Here is a 22,488-nt window from a genome sequence, read left to right as displayed (position 1 = left end):
TTCTCCCTTGGCAGGATATTTCAAGCAATCCCATCACATGGTGAAAATTCATCAAATACCCAGAAGCCGGTCATTTCTCCAGAACGATCTACCACTACGAGCGATTAGCCAAGTTACTATCACACACACACACACAAAAAAAAAAAAAAAAAAAATAGATGACCAGCATCGGGGGCTTTGAAGGAATCGGATCTCAGAAAATCAGACCTGGTGTTGGTTAGTTCTCGTGTTGGCCTGCACGAATAGTCCCATTTTTCTTCGTTTGTCTCTGAAGTCTCAGCTCTCAGCCTTCTGCAATGGTTCACACGGGCCGAGCAGCATCCTGCTATTTAAGCTAGCTGTGTATTCCTGGAACAAGGGATTTCTGCCAGATTGGAGTACTGATTCATTCGTTTTTGATAGTAATTGTGTTCGTCTGTGGGGGAAATAGATTGTCTGATGCCCTCGTATAGCATAGCATTGGGGATTTGTGCTTTGAATGATAGGGATCCTCTACCAAAATAGATAGATATGCATAGAGAGTAAAAAAACAAAAAAGAAAAGAAAAGAAAAGAAAAATACCAAAATGAGGCCTGATAACAAAATCGAAAAGAGAAGTAAAACAGAATGGAGGGCTGGTATACAACCGCCCTCGACATTCTGCCCAGCGGCTGCTCCTATTTTTGAAGGGAGCAAGACGCTGTATTCGAACCGGGGACCTACTGGATTATGCAGCTGCTGCAAGAAGCCACTGCTTTTGGCAGGCTCCTTGCAGAGGTTGACCACTGCACCGCCGCCCCGGTTCCTTGCGGTGGTAGACATGACGGGGGGCCATCTGTTGCCTGGTGGTTGCCTGAACAGGAAAGTGAATGATAGTTGATGCTTGGGGGAGTGAGGCACGCTCTTGTGCCTAAGGCATCAGGCCACTCTGCCCAAGAATAAAGCCATTGATCAGGCGAATGTAAATATAATCCTTTGCAGTTCGAGCAACCCAGACAGTGCTATTTGGGCAGCCAGTGGATCAGTTTGTCTGACTGCCGGCTGTGTCTGAAGTACCAAAGCATGTTTTCCTGCTGAGAAAATCAACAACAATCTTTATCAGGACGCTCCAAGTCCCACATTGCTAAAGCGGTATCAAATATCATATCTTCTTCAGCCTGTCGATGCCATTAGTTTCCTTTCTGCTTCCTGCCCACATAACATGGGCATGTGCCAATGAATCGGCAATCGGATGCATTGTCTTGGTTCAAGCTCAAGAGATGGTCATATGAGAGTCTCCCCCTCCCCAAAAGACGTGGATACCTCGCACAAACTGTGCAAGACAATTGCCTCTCGAGTCGTCCAATTAAAGGCCTGAAGAGGGCTGTAACCATCCAGCAAGAAGCGCCGATATGTGGTTCAACATGAATGATGGGACAAGCTCTTCAGGCTCGCGTGTCCCAGCCTTATAAGCAGCAAAAGGACCTTAATAACTGTCTATGCATTTAGCAGTTAGTCATCCTCTAGGACTAATGAAGAGCTGGCAGTCCCGGCGCTAAGGGTGAGTGATGTGTAACGGACATGGTTGGATACGGCGTGAGGATGGTTTGCTGCCTTATAGCATACCTGAGAAATTCGGTACTTTGATTGAACAGCTGCAGGAGTAAGGGGGGGGAAGAGAGAGGGATGAAGAGAGAGAGAGAGAAAAAAAAAAAAAAAAAAAAAAAAAAAAAAAAAAAGAGAAGAAGCAGAAGCCGCCTTTGCGGTCTTGAAATGCTGCTGGACGTTTGTAGGCGCTCTAGAGATGCATCATTATTTTTCCCTGCTCATTCAACCACTGTGGATTTTCCATGACGATCGAATCACACCTCCCAGGCTGATCCACCTGTCTAAGCACTGCTCAGTACTAAGTGCTATCTAAATCATAGTCTAACCGGAGAAGAGAAACGGTCCAGACAAATATGGAGCCCGGATGAAAATTGACTGGCCAGCACGGTACAAATCAACGATGGGGTTACCGGTTGACACTTCATGGGTCTTGGTCGCTTGGAGAGAGGCCAATCCGTATTCTTCTTCTCCATCCCAGCTTCTTCCACACTTTCATAACGACCCGACAGCCTACTGTGATACTGTCGCTTTACAGTGTCAAATGAGAATTGGTCCTTGGTATTTAACACTGCTCTTGAAAGCGTGGGGTTGACTCCGTCTCTACTACTGTGACTGCCGCAGCCCCCTCTCCATCGTCTTGAGGCCTGAGGGCCAGTGCGAGCATACTCGTGGGGATTAAACAATCGAGTGATCGTCTCCTTGTGAAATTTATGAGAAGGGTAATTTTTGCTTTGCTTAGGAAACGGATCCCTATGGAGTACAAAGGCCAGCTGTTAGCGTGAATTCAACAAAGATGTCGAGGATGAAACAACTTGCTATGTAGCGTCAAACCCCTCGTATTATTGCAATCGATCTTTGTCTTTCCATTGATGGTTGTCCCAGGAAAACTCAATATTCTGTCAGTATCCTTCGTCATAGGATGCAAATGATGAGGCATTCAGTATACAGGGGATACTCGATAGAATATCACAAAAAGTAGGTAGCCTGAGGCCACAACCAAGCTCACTAAGCCACCTTGAGTAGATGCGGGTTGTAGCTGCAGATGGCAGACTTACCGTTACGAACCTAAGTAGGCGCGCTAACTAAGGTATCTAGCTATGTAGAATTCTAGATAGTAGATAGTCACTCTAGAGTCTAGTGCTTTGGGGGCCCCTTTGAGGCTTGGGAGTTGGGACTTGGGACTCGCGACGCCCATCACTAAACTACGAGGGGTCTAGGGAGCCCAGTAGTCCTTAAATTTTAGGTCGTAAGTCGACAACCCTCCCACTTTAATGGTATTATTTATCTACTCCATATATTATTTATCTTCGGAGTAGGATTATTTTGGCTGGGCCACGGAAGTAGTTTACCCTTACCTTTCACCGCACACCTCCAGAGTCCCAGACTGGCTGTCATCCTTCACCCACACCCATCTTCCTCCTCCTACTCTCGAACCCCCCCCCCCCCCAGCACCAGCCAGCACCAGCACCAGCACCAGCACCAGCACCAGCAACCAACAACCAGCAACCAGCGCCTTCTCCGAATAATTCCATCCTGTCGGTCTGTCTATCTCCTTTCCTGATATTCTCTTTTTCTTTCTTTCTTTCTTTCTTCCATCCATCGTCCTCATCATCCTCATCCTCTATTATCATATCTTCCAACATCAAAACCCCATCTCCGTCTTGTTTCCTTGTTCGCTTTATCCTCCTCACCGCGTCTTTCCCTCCCTATCGACTATAATCTCCCTCGCTTCCCGTCTCACAGACTTCGACTTCTAATCGTAATCGTTCCTTGACACAGTCGCTCTCCGGCAGCCTACTCTATACTCAAAAGTTACCACGATGGTTGTAGCAACAATTAAGTGCGTTGGATGTCCTTTCCTACCCTCCCACTCCTATGAGATCCCCTCTCCCTTCCCCTCTTTTGACTCGGGACTCCTCCCTTTTTCATGTCCCCTTGAGGAGGCGGTCAAGAGTTCTTTGACATTCAATCAAGATGCTAACCAGTCGGCGTTATCATCTATAGGTGTGTCGTTGTCGGTGACGGTGCCGTTGGAAAGACATGTCTTCTCATTTCGTATACAACAAACAAATTCCCCTCAGAATATGTCCCCACCGTCTTTGACAACTATGCCGTGACCGTCATGTAAGTTGAGTCCGCAGTTGCGATGCATCCGCATCATACACCCTCGACCTTTCACCCGCCCTCGCACCTTATCATCGAACTCGGCGCATGTCAAATACCTGTGGTCAATACATTTCGTCATTGTCGGAGGATCAGAAATATCATTATGGACTGACTCCTGATCTTCCTTCCACAGGATCGGCGATGAGCCTTACACCCTCGGACTGTTTGATACCGCCGGTCAGGAGGATTATGATCGTCTCCGCCCTCTATCCTACCCCCAGACCGATGTCTTCCTTGTCTGCTTTTCGGTGACCTCGCCTGCCTCGTTTGAGAACGTTCGCGAAAAGTGGTTCCCTGAGGTCCACCACCACTGCCCCGGTGTTCCCTGCCTGATTGTGGGTACCCAAACTGATCTTCGGGATGACGCTACTGTGCGCGACAAGCTCGCCCGCCAGAAGATGCAGCCCATTCGCAAGGAAGATGGTGATCGTATGGCCAAGGAACTGGGTGCGGTGAAATATGTTGAATGCTCCGCCTTAACACAGTACAAGCTCAAGGACGTCTTTGACGAGGTTCGTATCTTCCTCCTTCTCGAATCGGCTATAAAGAACTACGACTGACCCTTGAATTTGACGGTAGGCGATTGTTGCCGCGCTCGAACCTGCTCCGAAGAAGAAGTCGAGATGCGTTTTGCTGTAGAATCTTGCGCTATAATCCCGTTGTACACCAGGGCGACTTCAGGTCGGTACATTCGCCATTGTTGACTTCGACCGCACCACACTGACGCTGTTGGCAGCAGACATCGCGCGATCCGAAATTTTCTCCAAAGCGTGTCCTGGACGGCTGAATCGAATTTGATCAGAATCGTGATGGGGGAATCGACTTTTTTTTTTTTTCTTTTTTTTTTCCTTCTCTGCCATGGGTCATCCGCTTGCCCGGTTTACGTCTACACTGGTCTCTCAAGCCTGTCATCTCTTCTTCACTCGGAACGGGGTCCTTTGAAACTACCGCCCGTCCTCATCGCCCGTTTAGCAGTCCCAGCCACGATTCCTCTGATACCATTACCGCGTCTCCTCGTGCCAATCGTCCATACGCGCCTTCTAACAAACCTTTCCGGCGAGCTCGAATTTTTTACACCTTCATCTATCACGACTGGTCTATCTCTCGTTCCTCCAGATCTATTTGACCCAAATCGATTCCTTTCCAGCTTCCATGTTTGCAACCTTGCCTATTAAATCCATTTTCGAGTCTTTATTCTCATCCCCTCGGGTTTCGATCAATCTCTCATCGTCTCTCTCGGCGTTGGAAGTCAGGGCGTCGTGTTTTGGCTGGCTGATGATTCTGATCCGCTTTTCTCACCTTTTTTTTTTCCCTCTATTCCACTTCGTCATCGTGCTGATTTATCTGTCACTTCTCTGTCATCAACTTCTCCATCGACTTCGAACTACATGTTTTCCCTGTTTCATGACGCTTTACCCTGCTTTTCCCGCGAGATATATGGAATTAGAACAGTACAGACGGCAGACACAATCAAGCAAGTGAAATGAGCCGATTGAGATTTTTTTTAGTGGTGCTATGTATACTTCGGCCAAGCGTTGGAGCTGGCCTCCAGGTATGGTGTGATATTACCGGATTGACAGGAAAGATCGATGTCATGAAACTCATTCATTTAATCATAACGAGCGATCAACAAGTCATGGTGTTTTGAGGTGGGGGGCCACATCAGTGCCAATCTCCAGGTTGACCAATGCATCTGCTATTCACAGTTTACAATTCATCTTTCGCCTGCGCTTCCTCACGAACAATCTCTTCTTCCACAGAAACCTCGCCATCAACCTTACGTCCGTACCAGCCGCCTAGATCCTCGCCGGCACCGGCCTTGACGAGACTCGTGATGATCTCAAAGGCAACCTGCGCCGCGGCCAGCGCGGTCGTCTCACCCATGTTGTCGTAGCTCGGCGAGACTTCGACGATATCCGCGCCGACGACATTGAGCTTCTCGATACCGCGCAGGATGCGGATGAACTCGCGGGTGGTCCAGCCTCCGGGCTCCGGGGTGCCCGTGCCTGGGGCGGTGGCCGGGTCCAGCACGTCAATGTCCACGGAGAGGTAGACGGGTTGGTCCCTGTCGAGGCCGATGCGGTCGATGAGCTTGTCGATGATGCCGACGGGGCCCAGCTCGTCGATGTCGTCGGCGTGGATGCGCATGAACCCTTGCTCGGGGGTGTTGGAGCTTGTGTAGTCGCTGTCATCGATGCCGGTGAGCCGGGTGCGCAGGCCGGCGTGCGCGGACGTCGCGTTGCAGATCAGCCCCTCGCGGCTGGCCTTGTGGAAGAAACTGCCGTGGTTGAAGTGCGACTGCTCCGACATCCAGTAGGCCGAGTACCGCACCGGGTTCCACGTGTCCAGGTGCGCGTCGAAATGCAGCACCGTGATCGGCTTCTGGTAGATCTGGTACAGCGCGCGCAGCGCCGGCAGCGCCACGCTGTGGTCGCCGCCCAGCGTCACCAGCTTCGCGCGCCCGGCGGAAATGCCCTTCGTGCCGTACCGGGAGTCGGCGGGGGTCGCGGCGGGGCGGACCCCGAGCTCCAGGAAGGCCTCGTACATCTGGCGCTCGGCGAGCCCGTTGTCGAACGGCGTGATGGGGATATCGCCGCAGTCCTTCACCGTTGCCCAGGAGCTGTACGGGTTGATTCCTGCGCGGGTGTTGTAGCTGGTGCCGGCCATCTGGCGGGCGCTGGCGGCGCGGATGGCACGGGGGCCGAAACGAGCGCCTGTTGTATTTTGTCAGAGAAGATTTTCTTTTTTCTTTTCTTTTCTTTTTTTTTTTTTTGAAATGTGTCTGAGTTTTTGTCAGGAAGAGGGAGATAAAGACGTACCGGGTCTGTAGCTGACGGCTGTGTCAAAGGGAGCGCCAATGACCGCGATATCGTATCGCTCATCGGGCTCGACCAGGCACTTGACGGGCTTCAAGTGGGCGAAGCTGGCGATGCCGGAGAACGTAAACTACCGAAATTTAGAATCGAGCGCCTGCGTCTCTTCCATGGACGAGTATCTCTTTACCTCCTGATCCCACTTCTTCAGCAATTCCTCGCGCAGACTCTGGGGGACGACCTCCGCATCATCGTGGTGGGCGTGGGCCAGCGCCGTCCCAGCCAATGCTAAGAATCCCGCCCAACAAGTAGTCTTCATGGTGATGTATGTGTACAAGAAGCAGAAAGATGCCTGGGACAGCAGAGGAAAGAAAGAGGAAAGAAACAAAAAGAAAGAAAGACCAGAAGCAGTCCCAGGAACCTAGCTGAACATCGACTCTTAATATGGCTTGCGAACTATCTATCTATCCAGCAAAAGGGTGGCTCCATCGGCGGTTCCATCGAATCGAATCGCAGTGATGCCTCTACAGTACTTACCTAGTCAATTATCTACATATGGGAGTACAAGAGGACAGACAGAGACTAGGTAGTAGGTAGTATGTAGATAACTACCCTGGTAACTTCCAGTTACCGCTGATTGACAAATAGCATCGCTTGTGAATGCATAAAATAGCTCTGTTCATGGAGCAGACACTAAGATAGAGAGGGAAAAGTGGACTCTTTTTGTTCTGACATCGTGCAGACTTTCCCTTCTGGTCGGTCTAAACCTTTTGCCACCATTGGTTGGAACCTGGGTCTGGTAGTACTGTGTATACTTCTTGATCAACCCATCTTCAAGTGACCTGGAACTGGAACAGGAACAGAAGTTCAGTTATATCGATCGATACGGAGGATATTTCGATTTATTTGGGGTGTGTGTGGTGGTCAATCAGTATGCCATGCGTCGTGTTGTCGTGACGGGTTTAGGCGCAGTCACACCGTTGGGTGTAGGTGAGTCGGATATCCATGTCCCTTACTGTCGATTTTCGTTTTCTACATATATATTGGGAATACCACTGTCGATTATATCGCGTTTGGGCCAAAAATGCCGGCGGCGCAAAATGTCCTCATTACCTGGGTTCCCTTGCTCGCTCGGTCTTTGACCAAATTGTCCCCACTCCCCCCCGATTCTCCGGAAGGGGAAGGTCTTCGCACCCGTGAATAATACTCTCTTGCCGAGTTGGCTGATCTCGCTTTGCTGGTTACGTGGTATTGACTCTGGCTTGGAATGATCTAGGAGTCCGTCGCACTTGGAGTCGTCTGCTCGATGGCCACTGCGGCGTCGTCAACGTGAAGCATCGCGATGCCCGGTTCGAGGACCTGCCATGCCAGATCGCTGCGGTAGTGCCCGAGGGCACGTGGCAGGATGGAGGCTGGACAGCTTCGGAATGGTTGAGTAGAGATGTAAGTGATTCTCTGTTTACTGTGGAGCGTGTTGAGGAATCCATGTTGAACTCGTGGTACTGCAGGAGGAGCGCAAGATGGCTCGCTTTGCGCAGTATGCCATGGCTGCTTCGGAGGAAGCGCTGGAAGATGCTGGTTGGAAGCCTACAGCGTTTGAGCAGCGAGAAGCTACGGTACGTCTACGGCTGATAGAAGTGTTGCCTGAGGCTCGTCGCTGATGATGCTTTGCATAGGGCGTATGCCTAGGGTCTGGGATTGGGAATTTTGATGAGATTTACGACACGGTCGTGGCTTATGAGAAAGGGGTGCGTTGACCTGCTGGCTAAGGCCGATGTTTTTGAATGCGCTTATTGACCGCGGTGTCTTTGCAGGGATATAGAAAGGTGTCTCCCTTGTTCGTCCCCAAGCTCCTGATCAATCTCGGGGCTGGACACATCTCCATGCGGTATGGATTCATGGTGAGTCGTCGCATGTTTAATTATCCGCTCAGAGCCAAGATGCTGATTTAAAAGGGACCCAATCATGCCGTCACGACAGCCTGCACAACCGGAGCGCACTCCGTCGGTGATGCAGCTCGCTTCATCGCTTGTGGCGAGGCGGACGTGATGCTGGCCGGCGGCGCGGAATCGTGTATTCATCCTCTAGCAATCGGTGGCTTTGCCCGAGCGAGAAGCCTGGCCACCGATTTCAATGATGCTCCCGAAAGAGCATCGAGGCCCTTTGATGCCGACCGCAAAGGTTTCGTGGTCGGGGAAGGAGCGGCCATGCTCGTGCTCGAGGTATGTCGCCTCTTCAACCAAAGCTGAATGCCACTAGTTAACCGCCTTCCCAATAACAGGAGCTGGAGCACGCAAAGGCTAGAGGTGCCCGTATCTATGCAGAGTTGAACGGCTACGGCTGCTCTGGCGATGCGCACCACATGACAGCGCCCAAGGAGAATGGCGAGGGTGCATGGATGGCGATGAAGAAGGCTCTTAAAAACGCCAAAATTTTGCCTTCTGCGGTGGATTATGTCAACGCTCATGCCACATCGACGATTGTCGGTGATGCTGCAGAGAACGCAGCAATCAAGTCGCTTCTTCTCGGTCCTGGAGGAAAGCAGGACGCAGCCAATATCAACATCAGTAGCACCAAGGGTGCCGTAGGACATCTACTCGGTGGCGCGGGCGCTCTTGAGGCCCTATTTACGGTTCTATCAATCCACGAGGTGAGCATGATGATCCCCCGGGCTTGGAAGAATGAGCCTTGACTGATTGTTATCCATTCAGAATGTGATGCCACCAACCATCAACCTCGAACGTCTAGCGGAAGGGTTTGATTGCAATTACGCCCCAAATGAAACACAGGAGCGCCAGATCACAGTTGCATTGACCAACAGCTTCGGGTTTGGAGGGACGAATAGTAGTCTGTGTTTCTCGAAGCAGGCACTGTAAAATAGGGAAAGCAAAGCGGCTTGACTTCTGGTGTTTTTTAGATTGACTTGCGCAACCGCATTGGGTGTGCTGCGTTGTCCAAGTGTACTATAATTATCAGGACGTTATGTATAGTAAAACTCACTGAATCCATCATTCTAACAACAACCCCCCTCAAGGATCATTTCAATTCATTATCATCTTTATCCAACTGAATTTTTGGCTGCCTGACTTCATTGTCGTCTCAATAAGCAACACGTGACCCGCCCCAATGCGGAGGAGCAAGCCATTGACTCCGAAGCCAAAGTGCCAAACTCGCCGCAGTGCTCGAGCTCATCGGCAAGCGTCCTATCCGCCCTCTTCATATTAGACGGTCGGAAATTACCATCGCTTGCGTCGCTCTCTTTTTTTGCATTGATCCCACGAGTAATTTCGCTTACACGCTCGATCATGGCTACCAACGGGGACTCTGGTCGAGGTGAGCCGCATGGGATGCTAGTTTGGTGTATGGGGGGTTTGCAATCCGCTAATCCGGGGGTGATTTGTCTGCAGCGTCGTCGGTCGCATCGAATTCAGGCAGCTTGGTGGACGCATCGGGATACAAGTACTCGGAGAAAGATGCGAAGCCTACGAAGATCAAATTGAGGAAGTCGGTCAAGTCGGCCAAGGCGAAGAAGGCTGCGGCGGGTAGGTGTATACGCAACACTTTTTTTTTTTTACAAGACAGCGCGACTATTCCCAACGATGTTTACAGATGGAGCGAGGAAGGGCTAAGATTTTTTACCTGTATCCTATAGAAGCGCCTGGCTCGCCCGGCTCGTCGCCCATACTCCCCGACATCGATGAGAAGACCATGGCGGCCTTTCCGACAGGAAAGCCTCGCGAGGAAGATCATTTGGAGACAGTGATATGCAAGACGTGCAAGAGGCCGGTCCTCAAGCAGAATGCGGTCGAGCATATCCGCGGCTGCATCAGGGCGAAACAGGAGAAGGCCCGGCGGAAAAAAGAGGCGCGCGATGCGGCGAATCGGGCCAAGGAGAAGGATAAAGACGGCAACGAGGATGCCGCGGGCGACGGCGACGATTCCATGAAGGCTCAGAAGGGCGCAAAGAAGAGTGCAGTCAAGGGGATGGCGGATGATGGAACGAAAAAGGGCAAGAAGCGCAAGGCCGAGGGTGAGGAGGATAAGGAACCGAAGAAGAAGAAGAAGAAGGACGAGCCGAAGCCCAAGGCGCCTAAGCCAAAGGGTCCCGTTGATGTCGAGAAGCAGTGTGGTGTCGTTCTGCCGAATGGTGCTCAGTGTGCGCGGTCATTGACGTGCAAGAGTCACTCAATGGGTGCGAAGCGTGCGGTGCCTGGCCGCTCTCTGCCATATGATATGTTGCTCCAGGCATACCAAAAGAAGAACCAGGCTCGACAGCAAAGTAAGAGCCCCCTTTTTCTTTTCTTTTCTTTTCTCTTTTTTTTTATTTTATTTTATTTTATTTTTTTATTTTTTTTGCCGTTCGTCTTTCAGTCGCATGCAGTGCGGTTTGTGGATAGAGCTGACCATCTTGCGCCTACAGAGGCGGCCATTGATGCGAATGCTCCTCTTCAGGACGATTTGGAGAACAACGGTCCTGTCGATTCAGACGAAGAAAAAGACGCGGTCATGGCAGCGATTCTCCGCTCACGCCCAGAGCCACTCGTCACTCACCCGTTGATCTCAACCAAGAAGAAGTACAAGTACGTACGCATCAAGGAGATGCTGTCCCATGCCCTGGGTGGAGCCCGCGGCGGTGGGCTCTTCTCGAGCGGCGACATAACCCCAACCATCGATGGCAATATATTTCAGCCGATGGATGACATGCCCTTGGCATCCCCTACCTCTGTGACGGCGTCAGAGAACGCACCGGATGCGGCAAAGCCGACGCCTGCACAAGCAGCAAAGAAGCTGCCTGTGGCGGCGACTTCTTGAAGCCCGGCTTTCATGTGCTCTGCACTAACTGCTATGACTAATGACGGTCTTTTTATTTTTGATTTCCCCTTTTGTTGACCTCGGGTGTTGAATCGCCTGGGCGAAAGATGTCGGCGTTCAGTGGAGGTTCTTGATAAGGTCTATCCGGTCCTGGTCTGGGTCTACTTGGTTGTGATGATATGATACCCCTTTAAGGCTACTGTACAACTCGCATATGGCATTGGTCCTTGGTGTAGGTTGGGTCGCATTATGTTTTCTGGTTGTGTGGTTGTGTTGGTTCTTTTGCCTTCATAGAGGATATAACATTTATATATAAAAACATACTTGGAGTACGCAGTCTCCGTAAATCCTCATTCTGGGGTCACATCCACTTCCAGACCTCGACATTGGTGATCTTTTCAATGAATTAATTTTGATTCCCAGTTGATGGCTTCGTTGACGCACTCAGACATCAGGCCTGCCTCAGGCCGCCACCCACTATCTCCGCAACGCCGCCGAGATCAAAGGACCAACTTTGTTCTGCCATCCATGCACCTGACTTCAATTTAAACCAGCCGAGCACAATTTGAAACCACTTTTCAACTCCGGATACAGTGCGCCATCAATCGATCGTGCACAACTTCAGCTTTGCGCGCCTCCGGGCGAGAGCTTCCGAATCGCTCCAACGCACGCATCCCTCCTCCATCCACGATCCTAGCTAGAGCCCTCTCCCTCCCCTCAATTTCACCATGGCCAACCTTTCTGTTCCCGATCTCGATGCAGTAGGCATCAAAGCCGACCCCGAGCTGGCCGATCAGTTTCGTCGCGAAGTTGCCTCGTTATTAGGGCGGAACAACCCCAACTTCCCCGGCGCACAACCCGTCAGTTTCTCGAGAAAGCACCTCCTCGAGCTCCAGCGTGAAGACTACTACGTATGCGAAAAGACAGACGGCATCCGATGTCTCATGTACTTTGCCCGCGGGAACCAGCCAGAAGCGCCCGAGATTCACTACCTGATCGACCGCAAGAATGACTACCGCTATGTCCCGGGCCTGCACTTCCCGCAGCCGGACGACGATACCTTCCAGTCGTTCCACGTGGACACCCTGGTCGATGGCGAGCTGGTCAACGACACATACGAAGATGGGACGCAGCAGCTCAAATATCTTGTCTTTGACTGTCTGGTGCTGGATGGACAGAGGCTCATGCACCGCACGCTGGACAAGCGACTGGCGTACTTCAAGGAGAAGGTGCTCAAGCCGTACAACGCGCTCTACCAGAAATTTCCGGAGGAGAAACAGCACCGCATCTTCGCGGTGGAGGACAAGTCGACGCAGTTCAGCTACGGCATCGAGATGATGTTCCGCGAGATCATCCCCAAGGTGAAGAAGATCCACGGCAACGACGGCCTCATCTTCACCTGCCGCAGCACCCCGTACCGCATCGGCACCGACGAACATATCCTCAAATGGAAGCCCCCCGCCGAGAACACCATCGACTTCCGCCTGCGACTCGAGTTCCCCGTCCTTGAGCCGGACACCGACGACGAGGCCGACGGCGTCGTCGAACCCTATCCGGACTACGACGCCATCCCCATCTGCCACCTGTTCGTCATGCTCAACTCCAACGAGTACCAGCCGTGGGGCCAGATGTACGTCTCCGAGTCCGACTGGGAGGCCCTCAAGGCCCTGCAGCAGCCTCTCGACGACTCCATCGTCGAGTGCTTCAAGGACGAGCAGGGTCGCTGGCGCTTCCACCGGCTCCGCGACGACAAGGCCGACGCCAACCACATCTCAACCGTCGAGAAGGTCCTGGAGAGTATCGAGGACCGCGTCACCGAGGATGACCTCATCCGTCTGGCGCCCGCGATCAAGGCCGCCTGGAAGAAGCGGCAAGCCCAGGCCGCTGCTGAGGAGGAAGAGCGGCGACGCCGGGCGAGACAGATGCCACCCAATGGGAACGGGAATGGGGTAAAAAGGAAATTCGAGGAATAGAAAAGAAAACATCTCATTTTGTGTTCTCACTGTTACAAAAATAGCTGAATTCTTCTTTTTTTTTTTTTTTTTTTTTTTTTATATGTGCCATATGTTTCGTCTACTTGCGGCATTGATTTGCAGGGTGTCTGGCGTTTCTTTCTCTCTCTCTCTTTCAAGTCAGGGGCAGACTATAGGCAGAGGAGCAAGGAGGGAGGGCCTTGGTGCCCATCAACGTGTATTATTTTGCTTATAATCGATGTAATGTGGATAGGGATTGTTTCTTTCTGGTTCAAGCCTTTCTGTTCACGTTGAGTCTAGAATAATCTAAACGGCTACAGTCAAGGATTATTCCCGTCTCCTCACTTCATATATGGCTGGCATTGTTTGGTATACGAGATAAAAAAGCGAAAAGGGCCTCTCATAATATGACAAGAAGTACATCCATGCACGATATCTACCGCTTCTTAATGCTCACGTCCAGGCTGCCGACGAACCACGCGGCGGCGAATACAGTAAAAAGCCCAGCGGTGATGGTGAAGGGCTTGCGTAGGCCATCCCAGAAAGAGTAGTCATAAGTAACCTAGAGGGTGTCAGCTGGTTTGCGACTCAAAACCCAGTTAGAGATCAAAACTTACCACAAGCTGAGAGTCGCGGGCCTCATCGGAGAGATTCTCGGTAGTAAGGGTTAGAGTGGCGCGGCCCAATGTGTCCATGTATGTCCGGTACTCAGACACATGGGATTGGATCTGGCTTGGTCCCGGGAGACCGTTGGGGGATGACCCTTCCAGGATCTGGTATTGAACGTTTCGGGCACCCTCGGGAAGGATAACTCGGACCACAACCTTCTCGTACTGGGCTCCTTCGGGCATCTTGAAACCCTCGATGAAAGGGACCTTGAGGACATAGGTATCGGCACCGGTAGCGGCCTTGCGCAAGAAGGTGGACAGCTCATCGTTCCAGCCGACCCGGAAGCTATAATTCCAGCCACCAAAGATTGGGAAGCGAGGACGTAGCTCCAGAGATCCTTCACGCTTGGGGGGGTTTCCGGGCCGGTAGCGGCTAGTAGATACGTTGCCAATGTCATCAATGAAGTAGGGATCCACCGCGCCGGGCTTAAGAGGATACTTGAGCTCACGGACTGCGGATGATGGCAGCTGCTGGTAATTTGTCAAGGTCCATTGGACGCGGGAGAACTGGTTGAGGAGCTTGGAACCATTGTTGTGGAGCCAGTAACGCTCCTCGGTAGCCAGGTTTCCACCCCAGTGAGAAACCTCCACGTCCCGTTCGAGCAAGGATGCAGTAATGACGGGCTTGGTAAACTCATATCGCACGGTGATTGGGTAAGTGGTGCCGGGGGCAACCTTGGCTGTATCATAGGGTCCGTAGGTGTATGTAGCTCCCTGGCGCTCGGGATCCGAGCCGTCCTTGAGCCCGCTGGTGGTAGTATAGTCGGGAACATTGGTGTTGGGGAATCTGACTTTGGTCTTCTGGGTCACCGTTGGATACGCAGATGGTGTATAGGCGGAGAAAGAATAGGTGAGGAACTGCTTGTCGGCCTGGCTGATGGCAGCAGGGCGCGGGGTGAGCGAATTGAGCAGAGTGTATGAGATTCCCAGGGTAATCTGAGACGAAGGCGCGAGGGGCTTTGGGAAGTGAACGACAAAGTACTGGTAGTTACTAATCCAGGTAGACGTTAGCTACTTTGCAATTGAGAGCCAGTATAAAAAGTAGGCCTTCAATGAAGCAACCGTGGCATCGGCATTCCACAATCACACAGCCATTGGCACGCCAATTGCACGCTCACCTTGGCGATTCAACCTCCAAGGCCTCCACGTCAAATCTGCCTTTCTCCGGAGTCTTCTTATCCCGGACCTCTAGTCCTCCGACCTTGTCAAAAACGTCCGAGGGGAACGGCAGGTAGTAGTCGCTCTGCGGTTGTTTATCGACATTCTGCACAACAACATTGACGGTTTCCCGAACGTATCCCTTCTCCAAGTTGGTGTTCCGAACCATGTTCACATTTTTAAAAGCCTGCTGAGGCTTGAAGCCGGCAGGGAGAGTGACTCGCGAGCTGGATGATGCGTCGGCGCATACTAAGCTGCTGGATAGTAACAACCCGCAGAGCGCGGTGACTGCGGTAAAGGGCCTCATTGTGACGATGGGCGGTCTTTATTATCAGACCGCGCCGCTGTACACAATTTATCTCGCCGGGAGATGTTCAAAAAAGGACCAGGATTGGGAGGAATGGGAGTTCTGGAAGAGAAGGAGAAGAGCTCTCCAAAGTCGTTTGAATTGTCCAGATGCTGAGGTGTCCCCAAACAGTAATTACGTACGCCAGGTAAGCTGTAACTTACGGCGGCCAAGACAACCTAAAAGGCGGAGACGCTTTTCTTATCGTCGACTGATACGGAGCTACTACGAAAGTGTCCATTCCATCTCTCTACATCTTCACTTCTTTTCTTCTTTTTAGTTTTACTGTCTTGTCAATCGTCTCGGAGTAGGGTACCTCATTTGTTTGTTCTTGTACCGCTGGGGGTGTGAATAGTGCCCATAATGCTCCCACGAGCTGTCCGCCTCTGCTATAGAGGAGCTTGGGGACAAGCAAGCCGAGCTCCTCGATCCATTCGAAGCTATCATGATCTTGGGCAAAGCAAGTTTTTGAAGGTCTCAGAGGAAATCCGTGATGCAGTGGCCACAGGGAAACCAGTCGTGGCGCTCGAGTCCACAATTTATACCCATGGTATATCAGAAGCCACATCATCTCCCATAAGCACAACAATCCGGTTGACTCGTTACTTAGGATTTCCGTACCCCGAGAGCGTCGCTCTTGCGTCTTTGCTTGAGTCTGTCGTTCGTGCTAATGGCGGCATTCCTGCCACCATTGGGATCTTGAACGGGGAAGCCCGCGTTGGTCTCACTGCCGAGGAACTCATTGAGTTGGCATCCACGGCGGAGAAAAAGGATGCTTTGAAAGTCTCGCGTAGAGACCTGGGTTATATCTGTGGCCTTGTATGTCAGCTATGCTTCGTGTATGGTTATCTCACTGACACTGCCAGGGAATGGCTGGTAGACGGCTACACGGAGGGACCACGGTTTCCGGCACAATGGTACTCGCTCACTTGGCTGGTATCAAGGTTTTCGGCACCGGTGGCCTGGGTTTGTCCATACCACGCCCTTTGCAGTCTAAACGAGATGCTAATTGGCGAAAGGTGGTGTTCACCGAGGTGGAGAGTCGTCCATGGATATTTCAGGTATGCAGGTAGAGAAGAACCCCAACCTTACATGTGGCTGATAGACTACAGCCGACCTTACCGAGCTGGGACGCACCCCAGTAGCTGTCGTCAGCTCTGGCTGCAAGAGCTTCTTGGACATCCCACGGACCCTCGAATATCTTGAGACAGAAGGAGTCTGTGTTGCGACCTTTGCCGATGGTCGTGAGGGCTCTGTTGATTTCCCCGCGTTCTTCACTCGTGACAGCGGTATCAAGAGTCCCCGCGTTATCAAAGATGAGGCAGAAGCAGCTGCGATTATCTGTATGTAGGCCATTCATCTCCTTTCTGCTGCTCTCATACTCACAGGAATAACAGATGCGCAATCGAGATTACCGGTAACATCTGGCATTCACTTTGCCAACCCTGTTCCGGTTGAACAGTCGATCCCGAAAGCCGAAATGGACACAATCATCGACGAAGCAATCCATTTGGCCGAGGTAGAGGGCTACAAAGGCAGTGACAACACGCCTTTTGTGCTCGGAAAAATCAAAGAACTGAGTGGTGGCAAGAGCGTGATTGCAAACCGGGCCCTTGTCGAAGCAAACGTGAAGCGTGCAACCAAGGTGGCTGTAGAACTCGCCAAGCTGGAACATGGATCATCAGGCGGCCGGTGAGTTTTGGTATTCATCAATTCTATGGCGAGAGGTTACTGCAAAGCTTGGAAGGGTCCCTAATCTTGCAGACACATGCCAGTAATCTCCGAGGCCGCAAAAGCTGACCAAGCAACTCCAGAGGCCGGGCTGGATTCTAATCCACTGACTGCGAGCACCATCGAACAGCTGGCAAAGGTAGACGTCCTTGTGGCTGGCTCACTCGCGATCGACCTGTCCTGCGACTATACGCCCATCTCGGGCGCAGGCGACAAGACCACCCCCGAGCCTCACACATCAAACCCCGCGGTCATCGGCCAGAGCTTGGGCGGCGTGGGCCACAATGTCGCCATCGCATCGAGCTACCTTGGCAGCTCTGTTCTATTCTGCAGCGTGGTTGGAGATGACCTGAGCGGCTGCGCGGCCTTGTCCACGCTCAAGGAGGAGGGGCTTCCCACCGCCGGCGTACAAATCCTGCCTCCTTCGTCCGGCGCGCGCACCGCACAATACATCGCCATCAACGACGCCAAGCGGGATCTCTTCGTGGCCATGGCCGACATGGGGATCATGGAACTGCCGGAGAACGCCCTCGACTTTGACGGGTTCTGGGAACCCCTGGTCCGGCGCACCAGGCCCGAATGGGTGGTCGTGGATGCGAACTGGAGCCCCGCGGTTCTGGCCAGATGGGTCGCCGTGGCCAAGGAGCACGGCGCGCGGGTCGCCTTCGAGCCGGTCTCGACAGCCAAGTCCCGCCGTCTCTTCGGGAAAGACGCAGCCATCGGACCGGCTGGAGCGGTGCCCCACAACGCCATCAGCCTCGCGGCCCCGAACCAGCTCGAGCTCACGACGATGTACGCCGCCGCCCGCGACCAAGGATTGTTCGATTCCGAGGGCTGGTGGCGCATCATCGACGCGATGGGGATGTCCTCGGCTGGGTCGCGGGACCGGCTGGTTGCGATGACGTCGGCCGAGCTGGTAGACGCGGGGATCCCGCAGCAGAGCATCCAACTCCTCCCCTTCATTCCGTGCATTCTCACGAAACTGGGCGCTCGCGGCGTCCTGGTGACTCAGCTGCTTCGTCCCGGCGACCTCCGTCTGACGGCTCCGGACTCAGCGCCGCATATTCTGTCCCGCTCGCCGCCGACAGATGAGCTGGTTGGGGGCGTGTACATGCGGCTCTTCCCGCCGGCGGCGGTGCTGGCCGACGGGGACATCGTGAGTGTCAATGGAGCAGGGGACACGCTGCTTGGCGCGGTTGTTGCCGGGCTCGCCAAGGGGACGGGGAGGACGGTGGAGGAGGTCATTCCTCTTGCGCAAGAGGCTAGCCTGCGCACATTGAAGAGCCCTGGTGGTGTGAGCGGGGAGATCGCCGGCCTACGCACATTGATGGATGCCTTATAGCCAGGTTATGTATGCACTTTTAGTAAATCAAGTAAACATCGAAATAAATCATACTCGCGTCATCTGGACTGAACGCTTTGGAAATCCGGGGCTGCTGGCTTTCTTATCTATTATCTACTACTACCCATTCAGAACCCTGTCTACCCCCTCCGCTCCAACAACCGGTAGTCTCTCCACCGTTTCCCTCCCATCCCTCGTCCTCCCCGTCGCCCGGAAACCACCCGGCACAAGCGCCGGATCCAACAGCCCCACCTGCACCAGCACGCTCGCCTGGTCCCAATAGATATTCTCGCGGGCGAGCTTCCCCGCGCGGAAACTGGCCGTCATCACCAGCACCACCTTGACCTCGCGGTCTGTGGGGGGTACCCCGGGCAGCAGCCAGGGGATCTCCTCTGTGTGGCGGAAGTCGAGCAGGATCTCGTCGACGATGCGGTCCGGGCCGAGGGTGCGCGAGAGCAGACGGATACGCTGCGAGGGCGGTCCCGCGGGATAGAAGGATGTGGTGTAGAATTTTGTGATGGAGGATTCCTCGGTTCCTGTTGCGGGTCATGTCAGGAAACAGAGTGGACAGGGGAACGGAAGGGGGAAAGACATACCTCCAGCCATGGTCGGAACACAATTCACCAGTGGCGTCTCGTCGATCATGTCCTCGTGCCCATACCCCTCGCCGCTCCCGAGCATCATCCTCGCCGCAGCGACGGCATGGCGCTCCGCCTCGTGTGGCTGCTGGGAGTCATATTGCAGATTCCGCCAGTACTCCTCCCAGATGGTCTCGACGTCGGGGATCTTCCAGCTGCCGCCGGGCCAACCGAAGCCGCGCTTGAGGGATTCCAAGGCGCGGCTCCAGGCCAGGCGGGAGCTGATCCGGTCGTAGGTTGGGCTGTGGTGCTCGGCGAAGCCGGGTTGCGACTCCGGGTAGAAGAAGAGATGGCAGCGGTGGCGCTTCTTGCTCGAGTGGTTGGCGTACTCGTCTAGAAAGGAGGGGCACTGCCGGCCGGCGAGGTGGATTTGAATGGGGAGGAGGGAGAGGGATGCGTAGCAGGAGGATGTGGATGTGGATGTGGTGGATGCTGGGAGCTGGCAGGGGGGTGACTGGCCGGACAGGCCATCGTCGATGTGTTTCCCCCCATGTAATTCGCATGGTTCACTGGGATAGTAGGTGACGAGAGCACACATTCTGGGAAGCGGATTGGTAGCAGTCGTGGACTGGTGATGGGATGCGAGGAGAAGAAAGGCCGGACGCCCGTATGCTACGATGTCGTCAGCTGGTTTGGTCTCCGCTTTAAGAGGAAATCACGGCGAACTAGACCTACCGACCACCGCGTATCTCTCTCCAGGCTCCAGGTCATCCTCCCTCTCGTGCAGCTGATTCACCAAATCCTTGCGGTCCCTGTCGACATCGGCACTCCCTCCCAAGAAAGGCAGATACTCCACCTCGAAGCCTTCTCCTTGGAACCGAGCGATGATGCTCGAGTCAAAATCATGATTGTCAGAGATCACATACAGACGACGCGGGGAAGAGTCGCGCTTCTTGTTGCGTCTGGAGGTGTTGGAGAGGCTTGGGGACAGGGGAGACAAAGCCGGTGCGCTGGAGGTACTACTGCTGCGGCGCCGTCGCGAAAAATGGTGGATGATTCTCTCCATCGTGATGTGTGCTGGGTGATTATTTTGCGATGGAACGAACTATCAGCTTTTCAGTCAATCTGCGTCTTTGTTAGAAATATAGCCGGGGAAACAAACCAAGGGTGACGAAGTGACGCACACACTTACCTACCCTACGCGGAGATATATATACGTTGCTGCTGCTCTGATACCTGACTTGGGCAGACCTGCTGTTGCCGTACGACGAGCTTGGAGCATTCATACCATACAGGTCAACATTGGCATCATGTCGAATGACATAGGTTAAGAGTCTTGGAAGGGTTCCCTCTGTAGGACAAGTATGCGCATGCGCAGTCGCAGTCGCATTCCACCAGCACAATCCTCGGCGCCAACACCGCTCTGACGTCGACGATTATTGGCACGGGCGGGAGCATCCAGTCACTGGTTCCAGATAGGCTTCAGGCTCCATTGTTTCTGGATCGTGGGATCCATTCTGGAACCGTGAATCGAGTTTCACAGCAAAGGGGGGCGGATGGGCGGATTAGTTGAACTGGTGAAGGGGGTGCTCCGAGTGCATCCGCGCCAAGGTCGCCATGGCATGAGACTCTGGCGGACTGCGATTATACAATTATGCATCGACTCTACCCATTTACATAGGGCATAGTACGCAATAACACTGTTATAACAGTTATAACAGTTATACAACAGTGACAGAAAACCCCCACCATCTATAATTTTCTAATGCACATTATTCATGAACAAAACACAACCCATCCCCTCTCAGAAACTCACCAACCACCTCCGTTGCTTTTCCACAGCATCCAAGCCCTGCCCCCCTGCAAGGTAACGCTCGTACGCCGGCCGCTGCAAACTCGCCCGCGCAACCTCGCAGTCCACCCGGATGTCCTCCACCAACGCCTCCAGCGAGACATAATCAAACTCGGGCCGAATATACCCCAGAATCAGCAACTTGAGCTGCGTCCCGTAGAAGTCAGGCAACTTGTGGAACTTGACCTGGCCGTGTCCCTGGCCCTGGGTTGTTACTTCGGCGGTAGGCGACGGCGACGAGAGCGGTGGCATGATGTGGATTTCCTAAGCTCATCATTCAACATTTTCGCCCCCTGTCTTTTTTTTTCTTTTTCTTTGCACATCGTTGTCACACCCCGGGGAGATACAGGGGGAGAGAGGGAGGGAGCGAGGGAAACGTACAATCGAACGAGTCTTGTTCTTATAGAACGGGTTATACCCGATACTCAGCACGGCGGGCAGAATCGCCGCTTGGCTGTCCTCCCCTTTGCGGCTTGCATCCCCGTGATACTGGAACTTGGCCGGGTCCAGGGCCACGACGCCGTAGTACACCCCAACCTGCAGGTCGGGGTGCTCCGCCAACTCCTCGGCGGGGATATTGGCCGTCGGGATGCCCAGCTATTACGCGCGTTTTAGCCGTCTAGATCACCGCATGTGCATGAATGACACCCCCCCCCCCGCAAGGAAGAAAAAAAAAAAAAAACATACTTCTTTACTTCCGCGTCCGAAGCCCTTGATCACCGGGCCTGACAGGCGCACCGGGTATGGGGGTTCGGGGCCACTGTCGGGGCCCACGACGGGGTCTCGGGGTCCATCTGGTCGCATGGCTGGATTGGTATGTGTTGTTTTGTGCGGATGCTCTAGAAATAGGCTTGTAGTAGTTGCCCTGTGTCTTTCTTCAAGAGCCGAGACAGGAGGATTGGGAGGCAGAGAATGGCTTGTTTGACACTGGAGGGGAAGCTGACCGAAAACACCTTCGGAAAGAAGCTCGTATCGATAAGGCGCGATGCGGGGTAACGCGATGACATGGCAAAGAGGGCTGTGATTGGATAGGAAGGGTATATTACAAATTCGGTAAGGTCCATTACGAATCGAACAGGAGGGAATCATTCCTGGATCTCATCGACATGTATTGAGATGGTATACATCAGGGCATCAAAAGGGCTGTTTGTGATATTGTTTATTCAGAAGATGTCATCCAAGTAATGGTTTAGTGTTGGGAGGCAATTGGACAGTTTCCCATTCCAGGAATCATTGAAATTGCATTCAGTCCTTTTCACATGGCAGAAACAAAACATTATTCAGACATCACTCTCCTCGGGAAAAGGACACGAAAGGAAGAGAGCAATCATAAGATATGTACTGGAAACTCTGAAGAAGAAAAAAACTCAGGCACCACTAATCCACATGCACCGGAAAGGAGGGCCCGAGGCTGCAATGCCTAAACACACACGGAAACACACAAGACAATCAGAAGACAGATATGTTCATACTGGCCCAACAA

At 52.9% G+C, this 22,488-nt stretch overlaps 9 protein-coding genes across 9 annotated transcripts, besides 11 other annotated features; 5 read left to right on the top strand and 4 right to left on the bottom strand.

Annotated features, from left to right (window-relative positions):
- Nucleotides 1–135: 135 nt before the first annotated feature.
- Nucleotides 136–155: a microsatellite.
- Nucleotides 156–523: 368 nt separating this feature from the next.
- Nucleotides 524–557: a microsatellite.
- Nucleotides 558–1,662: 1,105 nt separating this feature from the next.
- Nucleotides 1,663–1,705: a microsatellite.
- Nucleotides 1,664–1,697: a microsatellite.
- Nucleotides 1,706–3,012: 1,307 nt separating the features above from the next.
- Nucleotides 3,013–3,077: a microsatellite.
- A 52-nt stretch (nucleotides 3,078–3,129) lies between these two features.
- Nucleotides 3,130–3,158: a microsatellite.
- Nucleotides 3,159–3,386: 228 nt separating this feature from the next.
- Nucleotides 3,387–4,371, top strand: cdc42 (Rho family GTPase CDC42; the record flags this gene model as incomplete). Its single annotated transcript, XM_001275257.1, has 4 exons — nucleotides 3,387–3,406; nucleotides 3,571–3,690; nucleotides 3,866–4,244; nucleotides 4,312–4,371. The coding sequence occupies 4 exons, from the start codon at nucleotides 3,387–3,389 to the stop codon at nucleotides 4,369–4,371; spliced, it is 579 nt and encodes a 192-aa protein (XP_001275258.1).
- Nucleotides 4,372–4,555: 184 nt separating this feature from the next.
- Nucleotides 4,556–4,579: a microsatellite.
- Nucleotides 4,580–5,439: 860 nt separating this feature from the next.
- ACLA_068590 (agmatinase) lies at nucleotides 5,440–6,864 on the bottom strand (the record flags this gene model as incomplete). Its single annotated transcript, XM_001275256.1, has 3 exons — nucleotides 5,440–6,446; nucleotides 6,552–6,678; nucleotides 6,736–6,864. 3 exons carry the CDS (start codon nucleotides 6,862–6,864, stop codon nucleotides 5,440–5,442), a joined length of 1,263 nt encoding a protein of 420 aa, XP_001275257.1.
- Nucleotides 6,470–6,505: a microsatellite.
- Nucleotides 6,865–7,629: 765 nt separating the features above from the next.
- Nucleotides 7,630–9,421, top strand: ACLA_068580 (putative beta-ketoacyl synthase (Cem1); the record flags this gene model as incomplete). The annotated part of the gene is made up of 8 exons (XM_001275255.1): nucleotides 7,630–7,741; nucleotides 7,822–7,988; nucleotides 8,054–8,161; nucleotides 8,222–8,293; nucleotides 8,360–8,446; nucleotides 8,501–8,767; nucleotides 8,827–9,195; nucleotides 9,257–9,421. The coding sequence occupies 8 exons, from the start codon at nucleotides 7,630–7,632 to the stop codon at nucleotides 9,419–9,421; spliced, it is 1,347 nt and encodes a 448-aa protein (XP_001275256.1).
- Nucleotides 9,422–9,850: 429 nt separating this feature from the next.
- ACLA_068570 (deubiquitination module subunit SGF73) lies at nucleotides 9,851–11,357 on the top strand (the record flags this gene model as incomplete). The annotated part of the gene is made up of 4 exons (XM_001275254.1): nucleotides 9,851–9,878; nucleotides 9,953–10,087; nucleotides 10,198–10,824; nucleotides 10,927–11,357. The coding sequence occupies 4 exons, from the start codon at nucleotides 9,851–9,853 to the stop codon at nucleotides 11,355–11,357; spliced, it is 1,221 nt and encodes a 406-aa protein (XP_001275255.1).
- Nucleotides 10,862–10,900: a microsatellite.
- A 728-nt stretch (nucleotides 11,358–12,085) lies between the features above and the next one.
- ACLA_068560 (mRNA guanylyltransferase) lies at nucleotides 12,086–13,330 on the top strand (the record flags this gene model as incomplete). The annotated part of the gene is made up of 1 exon (XM_001275253.1): nucleotides 12,086–13,330. The coding sequence occupies one exon, from the start codon at nucleotides 12,086–12,088 to the stop codon at nucleotides 13,328–13,330; it is 1,245 nt and encodes a 414-aa protein (XP_001275254.1).
- A 49-nt stretch (nucleotides 13,331–13,379) lies between these two features.
- Nucleotides 13,380–13,410: a microsatellite.
- Nucleotides 13,387–13,410: a microsatellite.
- A 356-nt stretch (nucleotides 13,411–13,766) lies between these two features.
- On the bottom strand, nucleotides 13,767–15,463 carry ACLA_068550 (dolichyl-diphosphooligosaccharide--protein glycotransferase subunit OST1; the record flags this gene model as incomplete). Its single annotated transcript, XM_001275252.1, has 3 exons — nucleotides 13,767–13,892; nucleotides 13,948–14,989; nucleotides 15,117–15,463. The coding sequence occupies 3 exons, from the start codon at nucleotides 15,461–15,463 to the stop codon at nucleotides 13,767–13,769; spliced, it is 1,515 nt and encodes a 504-aa protein (XP_001275253.1).
- Nucleotides 15,464–15,865: 402 nt separating this feature from the next.
- ACLA_068540 (pseudouridine-5'-phosphate glycosidase/carbohydrate kinase family protein) lies at nucleotides 15,866–18,575 on the top strand (the record flags this gene model as incomplete). The annotated part of the gene is made up of 7 exons (XM_001275251.1): nucleotides 15,866–16,052; nucleotides 16,113–16,321; nucleotides 16,369–16,468; nucleotides 16,522–16,563; nucleotides 16,615–16,845; nucleotides 16,900–17,194; nucleotides 17,267–18,575. 7 exons carry the CDS (start codon nucleotides 15,866–15,868, stop codon nucleotides 18,573–18,575), a joined length of 2,373 nt encoding a protein of 790 aa, XP_001275252.1.
- A 120-nt stretch (nucleotides 18,576–18,695) lies between these two features.
- ACLA_068530 (dienelactone hydrolase) lies at nucleotides 18,696–20,219 on the bottom strand (the record flags this gene model as incomplete). Its single annotated transcript, XM_001275250.1, has 3 exons — nucleotides 18,696–19,111; nucleotides 19,172–19,825; nucleotides 19,889–20,219. 3 exons carry the CDS (start codon nucleotides 20,217–20,219, stop codon nucleotides 18,696–18,698), a joined length of 1,401 nt encoding a protein of 466 aa, XP_001275251.1.
- A 738-nt stretch (nucleotides 20,220–20,957) lies between these two features.
- Nucleotides 20,958–21,809, bottom strand: fmn1 (riboflavin kinase; the record flags this gene model as incomplete). The annotated part of the gene is made up of 3 exons (XM_001275249.1): nucleotides 20,958–21,269; nucleotides 21,387–21,602; nucleotides 21,693–21,809. 3 exons carry the CDS (start codon nucleotides 21,807–21,809, stop codon nucleotides 20,958–20,960), a joined length of 645 nt encoding a protein of 214 aa, XP_001275250.1.
- Nucleotides 21,810–22,488: the final 679 nt, after the last annotated feature.

This window comes from Aspergillus clavatus, genomic scaffold (genome assembly GCF_000002715.2).
Source record: "Aspergillus clavatus NRRL 1 1099423829791 genomic scaffold, whole genome shotgun sequence".
In the NCBI taxonomy this organism is placed as follows: Eukaryota; Fungi; Ascomycota; class Eurotiomycetes; order Eurotiales; family Aspergillaceae; genus Aspergillus; species Aspergillus clavatus.
The sequence above is the reverse complement of the archived record's forward strand: the minus strand, read 5'-3'. Positions and strand labels throughout refer to the sequence as shown.